Raw genomic sequence first — 14,193 nt, 5'->3', positions numbered from 1 at the left:
GGTTCTTCCTCATGAAATACCAGTCTTCGTTAAGGAGGTCACCAAGCTTGCTAGGAGGCTCAGGCTTTCTATTTTGCTACATAATCCCTTCCATATGCAGTTGATAACTAAAAGACTTCATCACAGTGCTGAAATTGACAAAAAAAAAAAAAAAAACAATAAGACTGTCATATCAAATATGAAACTACAGAGAACCCAGAAGAAAAAGAGAAATATGAATATAGGACAACTTGCTATTGATGCTGCAATCAGAATAGCAAATGCTGATGATAATGGTTTTGTGTTTTTTTTTTTTTTTACAATCAATGGTTTCCATGACAATGGTGTGATTATTCTATTCATCTCTCATTCATGTATTTATTGTATTACCACAGGTATCAAAAGGGATGCTAGGAAGGCTAGGCTTGCTATTTTACTACAAAAACAATTTTACAGAAACTTAAGGCAAACTAGACTTACTGGGGATACATCAGCAGCCATCACTGTGGCAAAAAACAAACAAGGTGTGTGTGGCTTATCAGATTTTTTTTATCAGTTGTACTTTTAGCCATCACTGTGACAAAAAACAAACATGGTGTGTGTGGCTTATCAGATTTTTTTTTATCAATTGAAAGAGGCATTAATTCTGAATGTTGTTTTGAATTCAGATACTGCCAGAAAAACATCAAAGCATGCTGCAACAAAGAAAGCCATACAAAAAGCATATATGGTCCAGCGATGCCGAACACGCAGGAAAAAATTACTCAGGAGATTGCGGAATTCAAAAAAACGAAAAGGTAACAAAATTTATTACCAGCGTCACCAGGAGACCAATCTGAAGATGCAAATAAAAGAGCAAAAATCAAATTAGTTAGCCTAAGTTTAAAATTTTAGTAATTGTTTCCTTGCAAATAGCAAGATACCATGTGTTGATACTGATAAATCCAAATTATTACCAGCATCAGCAGAAGACAGATCTGAAACTGCAAATAAACGAGCAAAAACCTTTGCTGCAAGTTACATGGATGGTAACATGTTTTGCATGTTCTTTATATATGGTACAGCAATGCTTTCTTTTATATATTGTTTTACGGGTTAATTTGCATAATGTTGTTTTGAACATTAGGCCATAAAGAGGGTGACCAAAATGAGGTGTTTCATGAAGTTTATGAATCAGAAGAAGAGTTCCCACATACATGTAAGTTAAGCATGCTTAAACTGTAAAGTAGCATGGATTCAATGTCTAATCGAAACTTACCGTTGTACTGAATCTTCTATATTGACCAGGTATGGAGCTGGAAAAGCATGATGTCGGGGGTCCAACTGCAGTATTCCCTCATTGTCAAGCAATGATGTGGGATGAAGAGAGGACCAACAAAAGCCAGAAGAATAAGCCACCAGAGTTTGGACTTTGTTGTTTGAAGAGAACTGTTAAACTCCCTCTTCTGCGATAAGCACCAGCTTTTTTAAAAGATCTACAAAGATATTTAGGTGGCGGTTCCCGATCATCTAAATTCCTAATCAACATTAGGGCTTACAATTCTATGTTTGCATTTACCTCAAACGGGGCCAAGATGGCGAAAAATCAGAACGATGGCAAAGCTCCGTGGGGATTTACAATGTATGGCCAAAATCATCACTGGATTGGTTCTTTATTGCCATTGGACGATCAGTTCCCTGCATTTTGCCAGTTGTACATGATAGATGATGAAAATGAGATACAACATAGGAAAAATGCTCTGTCAAGGAAAAAGAAAAAACTGGGGACAAATACGACCGCAGATACTCATGCTGATCCACAAAAGGAAGACATCGAGTACCAAAGTAAAACGACAACCAAATTGGATGATAATGTGATAGCAGGGTCGAAGGAAATGTTGGCCAACCACAATTGGTTGTGTCAGAAATTCAGGATGTGGAGGGATAGATATAAGGAGAATGAGCTAGGAAAAGTTAAGCTACGGCTTATTGGTACCCGAAGTAGAGATGCAAGGCAATATGATCTGCCAACTGCATCTGAAATTGCAGGGCTTTTAGTTGATGACCCGGAGTCAGATGGAAAAAGGGATATTATTATTAGTGAGAAAGATGGGAAGCTGAAAAATATAAGTGAGCTGAATCCCAATTACATGCCATTGCAGTATCCAATTTTGTTTCCCTACGGTGAAGATTCATTTCATACTAATATCCCATATAATAGACAGAGTAACGCTGACAAACCAGATGAATTAGGTGTCCAGAAGAAAAGGCAATACGTAACTATGAGGGAGTACTATGCATTCAGAATACAACAAAGGCAGAATGAAGGACAAACCATACTCCGTGGAGGCCGACTATTTCAGCAATTCGTTGTTGATGCATATGCTACAATTGAGCAGAGCAAATTGAATTGGGTAAGAGGCAACCAAGAAGAACTACGTTGCGACATGTATAAAGGTATAAGAGAAGCAGTAGCAGCTGGAGACACAGAACCAGGTACCGCAGGACGGGTGATCTTGCCATCAAGCTTCACTGGTGGCCCACGGTATATGATCCAGCATTACCAGGATGCGGTGGCAATATGCAGGGAGTTAGGTCCACCAGACCTATTTATTACATTCACATGCAATCTAAAATGGAACGAAATCACAGAAGCCCTAAAATTCATTGATGGTCAGAAACTTGTTGACAAGCCGGATATAGTAAGTCGCGTATTTCACATAAAATTGAAACAATTAATGTCTGATTTGGTGGGATCCAGGCATTTTGGAGAGGTCAAAGGAGGTATGTTTCACCTATATATTAATTTCATTACATTTGGGAATTCTAAGTGAGACTATGCTGACATGTTTCATGCTGCAATGCAGCTTTATATACTGTTGAATTCCAGAAATGGGGTTTACCTCATGCGCACATACTGCTGTGGCTTGAATCAAAGGATAAACCTAGAAGTGCAGCGCATATTGATTCAATTATATCAGCAGAGATTCCAGACCCGGACAAGGAAAAAATTGGATATGATGCAGTCTGTCAATTTATGATTCATGGTCCATGCGGCGATGCGAAGACTGACTCTCCCTGCATGAAGAATAAAAAATGTTCAAAAAAATTCCCAAAGAGATACTGTGACAAAACATGTGTTGATGAAAGTAGATATCCAGTTTATAGGCGGCGTAAAAATGCATGGGGAGTTGAAAAGGATGGAATCAAGTTAGATAATAAATGGGTTGTGCCATACAACCTCGACTTGATAATCAGATATGATGCACATATCAATGTCGAGGTATGCAACTGCCGAGGGATGACTGTTAAATATCTTTTCAAGTACCTGCACAAAGGAAATGACAGAATAACGGGCATTCTTCAGGTAATCCCAGCAAAGAAAAACAATTCAGGAGACAACGGTGACACTGATCAAATTAAAAATCCAAAAAAGGATGAGATAGATATATATCTCGAAGGACGTTATCTATCAGGTGCAGAATGTACGTGGAGAACACTTGGTTTTGAGATTCACTATCGACGGCCTACTGTAGAGAGATTACCATTACATCTCGAGGGTGAACAGTTAGTGATCCACAAAGATACCGATAACCTGAAAGATGTACTTGACGATGCAGATCCAGATTCATCGAAATTCCTACAGTGGATGAAAGCTAATAGAGAACACGAAGATGCAAGGGAACTGACATATGCAGAGTTTCCAAAGGAGTGGATCTGGGACTCAAACAAAAGAGAATGGAGATCAAGGCAAAGAAGATGGAAAATCGGACGTATCTACTATGTACATCCCACTGCAGGGGAGAAATACTACCTACGTATTCTATTGAACGTGCAGAAAGGTTGTCGGCGCTATGATGACATTAAAACAATGAACGGGACAACTCATCCTACTTTCAAAGCTGCGTGTTTGGCACTTGGATTGTTAGAACATGATGGTGAGTGGCATGCTGCAATTCAGGAAGAAGCAACAACGTATAGTGGCAGAAGATTACGAGAATTGTTTGTCATACTTCTGTTGAATTGCAAGGTTACGGAGCCTAAGAAACTATGGGATGATAATTGGCATACTTTGGCCGAAGACATTGAATACAACAACAAAAAAGTATATGGAGATCAAGCTGTGCACTTGGGAGAAGAATTTTTGAAGAACTGTACATTGAGGGAAATAGAGCAGATTTTCTGGTAACAAAACCGGACTTTAAAAGAAGATGAGTTCTCAGTCATCCCATACCCAGACATGTCTTACATCAATATTCCAGAAAATAACTTGATACATGAAGAAATGAACTACGACATGGGCAGTTTACTGGAAGAGGCAGAGAATTTGAAAAAGGGATTGAACGCAAAACAAGAACTGGTGTTTAGGCAGATTAAAAATTCTGTTGAAGCAAATGATGGTCGTCTTTTTTTTGTGTATGGAAGTGGTGGTACGGGAAAGACATACCTTTGGAGAACACTAATTGCTTCACTTCGTGGACAGGGTAAAATTGTTCTGGCCGTTGCATCTTCAGGGATAGCGTCACTACTACTGCCAGGTGGTCGTACAGCTCATTCCAGGTTCAAAATTCCGATGAGACTAAACGAAACGTCATGCTGCAATGTGATTAAGAAGTCAAAACTTGCGGAATTATTGTGCAAGGTTGATTTAATCATATGGGATGAAGCACCAATGATCAACAGGAATGGACTTGAAGCAGTCCAAAGGGCACTAGCTGATGTGATGATGGAAACATATGGCAGTAAGGTTTTATTTGGAAAAAAACGGTGGTACTAGGAGGTGACTTCAGGCAAATTCTCCCAGTTATAGAAGGTGGATCGAGAGAGGATATAGTTAATGCTTCTATAAGTAAGTCGAAATTGTGGAAACACTTTGAGGTTTTTGAATTGACACAGAATATGCGTCTAACCACTGGAGATACATCTCATGACAAAAGACAAGAAATCGCAGACTTTGCGAAATGGATTCTTGATATTGGGAATGATGAACTACCAGCAATAAGCTTGGACAGATCGGAAGACAAGGATTGGATAAAGATACCATCGGATTTACTGATTGAATGTAAAGAGAATCACATTCAGAAAATAGTAGACATCATGTATCCAGACTTTATGAACAAGAGGCTTGATAGGGAGTACCTTGCTGAACGGAGTATACTCGCGCCAAAAAATGAATGTGTTCACAGTATAAATTCGCATGTCTTAGCATCTATACCAGGTAATTAATATACATATTAAACTTCTCAGTATAAATGGTATCAGCATACGAATCTTTTGGATCTTTTGATGGGTAGTTAAAATACAAATGGTTATTGCAGTTAAATTATATATTGACATGTGTTATCATGTATACCAGGTGAAGGACATACATATCTAAGTGCAGATTCAATTGGGCCAGAATCGTCAGAGTACCACTCAAGTATTGTTTTTTACGACAAGGAATTTCTTAACAAGGATGAGGAATCATGGATTGCCAGCCACAGACTAACACTGAAACTTGGAGTACAATCATGCTTCTACGGAATCTAGACCAAGTAGAAGGGCTATGCAATGGAACAAGATTAATTGTGACCCAATTAGGTGAAACAGTTATAGAAGCAGAGATACTAACCGGTCCAGGTGTTGGAAACACATTTTTCATTCCACGGATTGTGATGACTACACCCGAAACAAGTCTACCATTTATTCTTCATCGGAGGCAGTTTCCAGTGAGAATCTGTTATGCCATGACAATAAATAAAAGTCAGGGACAGGGCCTTCCAAATGTAGGTGTATACTTGGACAATCCTGTGTTCTCGCATGGCCAGCTTTATGTGGTTGTTTCAAGGACAACTAGGCGGCAAGGTTTAAAAATTTTGATCAAAAAGAATGGTAATGAGCCAGAAGGATATACACAAAATGTTGTGTATAAAGAGATATTTGAATACCTTTGAATTTTATGCTTTAGTTCTATGTTTTAGTTCATTAACAACATTTCAATGCACTTGGTCAAGTTTTCTGTTTAACTTTCTACATAATCTGTTAGAAGCAATTTATTAAGCTGTGATTCTCTTTTTCTTTTCAAAATAGTTATAGTACAAGTACCAATCAGTTTCTACATAATCAGACCTAGATTAGTTACTTTATCTGGCAAGCCTAAATTAGTTACTTTATCTGTTTTAATTCCTGCAGAATTGTTGAATAAAATACTATTGCAATTTCATCTAATATCATTTGTGGTTTTCAGCAGCTTCTAACATTATCAGAATCTAATAATATAACACCTGAAAGTTGATAACCTGGAAGACTGCCAACCATAACTTATGACCAAATCAAGGGTGATCTAATTAGCAGATATAGATTTGACCAAATTAATATATTACTATTATGTGGATTTAAATATGATAACTATAAATATGATAAATATGAATTTAAGATAACTATAAATAAAATAAGTGTAGATTTAACCATACAAACCCTAAACAAAAACTATATAAACATCTCATTCATCAGCAATAAAGATATACAGATTCACAAAACCTCTTCTACAAGGTACCATTTTTTCTCTATCAAATGAAATTTGTGTCATTCTTTTTTCCTCTATATATAATCTTAATTGGTATAACAGTTAAAAAATCATGCAGGTGACTTTATTATCTACCAACTGCAGGGGTATGACTATCAAATATTTGTTCAAATACATCCACAAAGAGAAAGACATGATGGAGAAGAAGATGGAAAGTCTCAAACCAGCAGTGCAATTTGAGAAGGCTACTCCCGATGAACTTGAAGAACCTCCTTATGAAAAGACAGCAGAAGGACTGAAGGATATGCACACCACCACATGGCACCAATGGCATCGACAACAAATCATTGCTACAGATGAGGCCTACCAGAATATGTTACTAAGACAGTTTCCAGATTGGAAGACCTGTAAAGAAAAGAAAATAGATGAGGAAGCAGACGCATTCTATCAAGAATGGTCTAAAGCCAGAAGCACTGAAGAGAAGGCAAAAGTTATCATGGCAACAATGCAGCATTATGGATGTTAGTTAGAATTTTGAATTTAACAACAGAACAGCATTATGGATGTTAGTTAGGATTTTGAATTTAGTACTTAGTACTTGAATTTTAGTTGTTTACTTGATTTTTTATAACAATAAGATTCTATCTCTTATCAAACACACTACCTTTACTTGATTTTTCATAACAATAAGATTCTATCTCTTATCAAACACACTACCAATCCAACATTTGATGATGCATATAATATTTAAAATTCTATTATTTCTGAACACCAAACTCTTTGTTTCAGTTATTAACCATTGAATAAGAAATTTTTGAAAACTAACATCCTATCTCTAATCAAACACATTACCCATCATAAGATTATAAAGAAAATAGCAGACATAGATTGTAACGAAATCAGATTCCAAATCTATATTAATAATTATACATTCATACTACCAAATCAGATTACAAAACTATCAAATCCTACAAATTTCTAACAAATGTAAAACAATAATACAAATCTAAAAGATCTACAAAATTTTAATGGCTACCTGATTATACGAAAGAGTGTATCCAATAGTTGATTAAGGAATTCCTCATTTCCAGCAACAATCCAATTAATCGGTTCATCTGAGAAAATTCATCATTCCTCATTTCCATATTTGTGAACTAAAAGAGATTTTCTCAGATCCCATCGACAATTTCAATTATTTACCCATTTACCCATTTTCAGCTCATGAAGTGCTGATATACAATCGGGTGAAGCCCGTGAATACCCATTTCCTCAACAACGTATCTCTGATACGTGTGTTGTAAGGTAAGGCCCATGAGTAAACTACATATATCTTTAATAAACTAAATAGGCCCATATACACTGTATCGTTTTCTCATTAGTTTTTTTGGTCTCTTATTTCAAATATTGACAGCAAGCTAACGCATCATTTGCAGGGAAAAAATCTAATCAAATATTGACATAGATACGTACTAAATATTCACTGCTTCTGTGAGTACTCCTAAAATATTTTAGATAGATACAAATTTAAAAAATATTTTAAAACAAACAAGAATCTATACTCCTTCGTAATCCAAATCCAAAGAAGAAAAAAACCCTAATTACTATGTTCGGAATCTATATAAACCTAACACTAAACACAACAAATACACCGCAAAAAAATGCCGACACTTACCAAAAGAAAAAACACCAAAAAAAATATTAAACAAGCTTGCGAACTCTTGGAGAGAAAAATTGTAAGTTTGTTATCATAATATTTTCATTTAACTTCTACCATTTAACTTCTACTATTGATCTATATTCTTGCTAACCTATATTTTGTATATATTGATCAGGGTTTCTCACTAACATGCAAAGCCACAATAAAACAAGTACAACATTATTCACAGTACTTTTACTTGGCGTGCGAAAACTGCAACAGAATTCAAGGAAACCTTGAAAACCCAAAGTTGTGTTATGGATGCGAAAAGGAAGTGAACAGTCCAGTATCAAGGTAAAAGAATACATCAATAGAAATAATACACACCGGAATGACATTTAACAAAAACATTTTTTGCATATTATTATTGAAACTATTGGTGCAAGATGAAAGTGAAGAAGCAATCTTTGTTGTTTCTGGTGAAACAACAGAAAAACTCATATCAATGGATCTAGCTATTTTACTACAATTATCAAAACAAGATGAGGTATAACAATAGTATAACTTAGTTTATACATGGCTGTTTTTACATGCCTTTTTTTTTATTAATTTTTTTATTTTTGTAGACAACTCGAGAGAAGATAAAAATTACAGACTATCAACTTAGAAGTACATGAAATTTCTCAAATAAAAATATCCCAAGAACTTGAAAAACCAAAGGTAATATTTCTATACAAACTATCAACTCAATAAACAACAATTTTAATACTAACAAACATAAAATTACAGATCAATGCTCGAAGGAAAAATGCGGTTATCGTGCTATCTGATAATGATGAGGAACTAACTCCACAAAAGAAGAACAAGGCCTCTGGAAAGATAATCGTGCTATAAGAAAGTCATGGTTATACTATCTGACAATGAGGCTTAAAGAAAATCCAAGTTAATATTTCTTATTTGGTTATTTAGATTTTGAATTCTTAATTTAGGCTACATTATGTTTTTAGTTTGTTCTTTAAAGATTAGTTTTTTTTATTATGTTTTTTAGTATGTTTAATTATTTTCATGAATTTGCAATATGCGTTTCTATCAAATCCTAATTGTGAAATGAATCCATATACCAGTTGGCCCAAAGAAAACCTAATCCTATGCAAGCAAACCCAAAACCTATATAAACTATATAAATATCTTCTCAAAGAGAAGACCTAATCCTATGCAAGCAAACCCAAAACCTAATCCTTACTATGCAAGCAAAGAAACTATATAAACTGACCCAGAGAAACTATATAAACTATATAAATATCTTCTCAAAGAGAAGACGTACTACAAGCTGTAGAGATGAACAACCTTGCGCCAGATGATGTCATTATGTGCCTCCTCTTAATTAAGAAAAAATGGTCCTTGTGTGCTGGACATTCGTGTTCGTCGGATCGAGGATCGTGTGGCCTGGAAAAAACGGCCGCGGGAGTAATTCGTGGCCGCACAGATGGGATCCTGTAGCCAGAATCGGTCAACTCTGTTTTGTCTTAGTGAGCCCGTAGACACCTTACCTTTTCGAGGTAATATCTCTTTTCTTAAAACCACGAACAGAGACTGAAACCCGATTTTTTTCCTCCTCTTCTCTCTTCAACCAATTTCATTCCCGTCACCTTCATCTACTTTCCTTCTCCATCAGCAATATAGTGATTCAGTCAAATTGTGGGTTTCTATCACTGTCAAGGAGAGATTTTGGTGATGAATTCAGAATTTGAAAACTAGGGTTTCATTAATAAAGGTATTTTCGTTTTTCTCTGATTAAGTTTGCCTTGAGAATCGGTTGTTTCACAGCGAGGGTTCATATCAATCGTTTTTCTCGGTTTTTTTGTTTAATTTTGTTTTCAATTGTTTCATCTTACGCTATAGGTAAGAATTTGAATTAGGTTAATTCATTATAAGAATTTGATTTGGTTCATTTGATTTGGGATTCTGGGAGTCATTTGATTAGGTGTTGATTACCTAATTTTTGCGATTTTGGTTTTGTGGGTTTCATTTGTAGGATATATATTTGACTGGACTGAAATTACGACCATTGCTTTGATGGTAACCTATTGTATCTGTTAACACAGGTGGTGTGGCATGAATGAATGTGAATTGTATGTTTTCTTAAATTCAAACTCTAATCTGATTTCTGTTGCAGGGCAATGGGGCTCATCTTCAAAATATCTGCACTGAAGCTGTGGATGTTTGCAATTCGTTTTCAATGTGACTACCTTTATGCAAGGGGCGTCACTTAGGCTGATTTTCTTTGATTAAAATAGATTTGGTTTGCCAAAATAAGATTTACGTTAATCTAACTCATGCGATATCTAGGATGAATACAAATCTAATGAATATCTAGCATTTTCTTGATAAACATAGATTTTAATACCTAATTTTAGATGAATACAAATCTATATGAAATAAAAATCTACCTATTCAAAGTCAGTTAAAAAATACACAAAATCTAAAATTTTATAGCCATGGCAAAAGAAAAAGGATTGGGTTCAGAAACAAGTGAAGTAGCCATGGATGGTGAAACAGCCATGGAAACACCCAAGAGATTGGGTTCAGACACAAGTGAAGCAGCCATGGATGATGAAACAGCCATGGAAACACCCAAGAGATTGGGTTCAGAAACAAGTGAAGCAGCCATGGATGATGAAACAGCCATGGAAACACCCAAGAGATTGGGTTCAGAAACAAGTGAAGCAGCCATGGATGATGAAACAGCCATGGAAACACCCAAGAGATTGGGTTCCGAAAAAGGTACGCACAGAGTTGCATCTTATTTATAGAATCTAGAGGTATGAACTGTTTCATCTTATTTTTAACACTATTCCATCAAATGTTTTTGGTATGCACAGAATTGCAAAGTCGATCAACGTTCATACCCACCACTCCGGCAAAAAAAACAAAAAACAGAAAAAGTGAGTTCAAAAACATATGCATGTTACTATTCCACACCATACATATGCATGTTACTGTTGTTTGATTAACCCTGTCGCATGTGTTTATGAAGGAAATGTTGATTCAAATAAAGATATGGACTCCAAAAGCTCCAAAATTCCAAAAACAGGAAAACTAGCTAGATTCCAACAACTTCCAGATTTATGTCACATGACTAAGGGGGAAATTAAAATCTCCGGAAAACTTAGGATTATGCGGACATGGGAAGAAAAGAATTTGAAGACGGGAAAGCTTTACAACTACTGCATGATTTTGATGGATCGAAATGTAAGTATTAAATATGACTGATTTCTTTAGTGTTTATATTGTTGGCTTATTACAATTGACTAATTTTCTAATATTTCTAATAACAGGGTGACCAAATGCTCTGCGAGCTCAAAGCAACACAATATTCAATGCACACTGAGAAACTAAGAGAGCAAAACGTGATATCACTGAAGTTCTTCTCCATCGTTGAATCAGAAAAGGGTTACAGGCCTCTGCCTTCCAATTTATGAATGCAATTCAACGCCTACACAAGTGTCAAAGTAGAAAACGAAGAGAATGAAAACATCCCAAATTACAGGTTCTTCTTCACTGAGCTAGAACAACTCGAGGAAAGATATGACAAAACAGTATACACTATAGGTAACTTATTTAACATATTTAACATAACTATGCACAGTCCATAAAATAAATCATTTAATTAATTAATTTCATTCGTATGATTTCGCAGACGTCATTGGAAAACTAATACTAGCAAAAGCACCGGAAATAGTTCGAAAAAGAAACGATGAAGATGCCGTAAAAACGGATGTAATAATTGAGAATGAAAGGGGCACACAGGTGAAAATAAGTCTTTGGGGAGACACGGGAAACCCCATCCAAAAAATAAAGGAAGGCGAGAATGTCGTACTAATAGTAACTGGACTGACAGTGGATAAATTTGCAGGTAATCGGAACACTTATTAACTCAGCCACAGTATTCCTATTTTGATATTCCTATGCTAACATGAAAGATATTTGAAATGATTCAGATGACTACTTTTTGAAGATATCAAAGTCCACCACAGTATATGTGGATCTTGACATACCACAAGTTCAAGAATTTAAGTCAAAGTAAGTATTATTAATTCTTTGTGACCATTTAATACGTGTTCATGTCTATCATGTGTTCATCCAAATATCTACATATTAACCTACACATTAACAGATTTGCAGATTCCACTAAAGTGATTATTGTGGATAGCAACGAAAATTCAATGGGAGGTTGAATGGAGGAATCACTTTTCAGAAACAGGGTCACTGTGATAGAAGGACTTGCATTGCTGCAAAATTCAGATAACGATGTACCATTTATATAGAATTTCAAATGCAAGTGATAATGTATCCAAAAATATACTAATTATTGATAACCAATTATGACAGGGTACCACATTCACATTCAAAGCAACAGTGACCGGTATTCGAGAAAGATCGAAATGCAATTATGGCAGGGTACCAATTATGCCATAACCAATTATGGCAATTATGCAATTATGACATAACCAATTATGACATAACCAATTATGCCATAACCAATTATGCAATTATGACAGGGTACCAATTATGCCATAACCAATTATGGCATGGTTCTACATGGCATGTCCGAAATGCAACAAAGCACACATCATAGTTAAGGGAATTCCATGGTGCAACGGCTGCGACAAAAGAGTACGAAATCCTGTTGCGCGTTATAAGTTGGAGCTCAAAGTGACAGACAAAACCACAACAGACCAGCTGCCGAACCATTCCTCGACAATGTAAGAGTAGCAAAGCTCATGGAAATCAGCGCTATAAATATAGAGGTATTGTTCATTCTCTACTATATGCTTAGATAATAATATAGACAATCAGCACTAACAAATTTACCTGATAACATGAAAATTTGGCAGAAAATGTACCTGAAATCTGGGATGCAATAGGATTGTCTTTCATATTCGAAGTGCATCTTAATGCGAAATCTTTTGGCTACAATAGTTTTTCTGTCAGGAAACTGTATCCAATCAATTTTCAGCTGGAAACCAATTTTGAATTGCGCAACATGCAGCAGGTAACAAAATTAATTCACAATATTCATATCTAATCAGATATAAAAGAAGAAACTACATAAGTTATATGTGGCTGCAGGTATCACCAAACAATGGAAGTGCAGGAGGAGATGAAGGTGAAAATATGGACGAAATAATAGCATTGGCGAACTTAGCAACATTGCCAGAGGCTGGCCAACATGGTGAGGATGAAAACTTGGAAGATGAGGCAGCATTGGCAGAAGTAGAAGCTGCAGAGAAAGGAATACTACAAAGTAATGAGAAAGAAGGCGAGAATGGCCAACATGGTGAGGATGAAAACTTGGAAGATGAGGCAGCATTGGCAGAAGTAGAAGCTGCAGAGAAAGGAATACTACAAAGTAATGAGAATGGCGCATGAGATCGAACGCACCTTTCTTTTCTTATCAAAGTAGATTTCCTTATGATTTTCCTTTCATGAAAGAAGACATCTTTCTTATGGTTTTGGTATTTTTAAGATACAATTTCCTTTAGGATATTTATTTATTTTCTTATTCAGTTGATGTGGATTCTTTAGGATATTTATTTATTATCTCTTCGACACTGCTATGGTTGATGTGGAGTTGTGGTGTTTTGGTATGGATTCAAAGCTGCACAGATTTTTTGAAGTACAAGAACAAGTGTGTTGCTGATGAATGTGTAGGAAATGTAAGAAGATAATCGTACTTGATTATTTCTTGGTACGAATTCCTGAGCCAATTGAAGTTCAGTATATTTCTAATGATTCACGTCTTACCTTCATTCCCATTGAATTCCCACTTGGTGTGATCAGGTGCTAAAGTAGTTGAGGGGCGAGTCTTAAATGATTGATGTTGGCATAGGGGTTGTTGCCTTAATGCAAGCACTATTATTCCATGAATTGAACAGATTTCCATCTGCTATGAGGGGTCTGCAAACCAAAAAAACTGTGCTTAAATGTGAAATGTGCCAGTAATCATATGTATGGCTTTCGGGTCCACCCGGTGCGTAGCACGGGCCAAAAATCTAGTATTCTAATTATTATCATTAACAGTAATGAAGTA

General features: G+C 35.8%; 3 protein-coding genes, 2 long non-coding RNA genes and 1 pseudogene across 6 annotated transcripts; all 6 read left to right on the top strand.

Moving 5' to 3' along the window:
• Positions 1–152: 152 nt before the first annotated feature.
• On the top strand, positions 153–1,433 carry LOC113272352. The gene is made up of 5 exons (XM_026522201.1): positions 153–275; positions 375–503; positions 648–776; positions 1,106–1,177; positions 1,267–1,433. Exons 1-5 carry the CDS (start codon positions 179–181, stop codon positions 1,431–1,433), a joined length of 594 nt encoding a protein of 197 aa, XP_026377986.1. The 5' UTR covers positions 153–178.
• A 120-nt stretch (positions 1,434–1,553) lies between these two features.
• On the top strand, positions 1,554–4,147 carry LOC113272351. Its single transcript, XM_026522200.1, has 2 exons — positions 1,554–2,742; positions 2,826–4,147. The coding sequence occupies exons 1-2, from the start codon at positions 1,554–1,556 to the stop codon at positions 4,145–4,147; spliced, it is 2,511 nt and encodes an 836-aa protein (XP_026377985.1).
• A 108-nt stretch (positions 4,148–4,255) lies between these two features.
• Positions 4,256–5,206, top strand: LOC113272350 (annotated as a pseudogene).
• A 217-nt stretch (positions 5,207–5,423) lies between these two features.
• LOC113272349 (ATP-dependent DNA helicase PIF1-like) lies at positions 5,424–5,891 on the top strand. The gene has a single exon (XM_026522199.1). The coding sequence runs from the start codon at positions 5,424–5,426 to the stop codon at positions 5,889–5,891; it is 468 nt and encodes a 155-aa protein (XP_026377984.1).
• A 3,784-nt stretch (positions 5,892–9,675) lies between these two features.
• LOC113275159 lies at positions 9,676–10,438 on the top strand. Its single transcript, XR_003323498.1, has 3 exons — positions 9,676–9,873; positions 10,135–10,204; positions 10,276–10,438. It is a non-coding gene; the product is annotated as an uncharacterized LOC113275159 (long non-coding RNA).
• A 1,365-nt stretch (positions 10,439–11,803) lies between these two features.
• On the top strand, positions 11,804–13,858 carry LOC113275158. Of its 2 annotated transcripts, XR_003323497.1 has the most exons (7): positions 11,804–12,015; positions 12,101–12,182; positions 12,277–12,412; positions 12,492–12,560; positions 12,662–12,910; positions 12,998–13,155; positions 13,233–13,858. It is a non-coding gene; the product is annotated as an uncharacterized LOC113275158 (long non-coding RNA). The 2 variants fall into 2 exon arrangements; XR_003323496.1 differs by having other exon boundaries at positions 12,492–12,910.
• Positions 13,859–14,193: the final 335 nt, after the last annotated feature.

This window comes from Papaver somniferum, chromosome 4 (assembly GCF_003573695.1).
Source record: "Papaver somniferum cultivar HN1 chromosome 4, ASM357369v1, whole genome shotgun sequence".
Taxonomy (NCBI): domain Eukaryota; kingdom Viridiplantae; phylum Streptophyta; class Magnoliopsida; order Ranunculales; family Papaveraceae; genus Papaver; species Papaver somniferum.
This window is presented reverse-complemented; position numbering and strand designations above follow the sequence as displayed.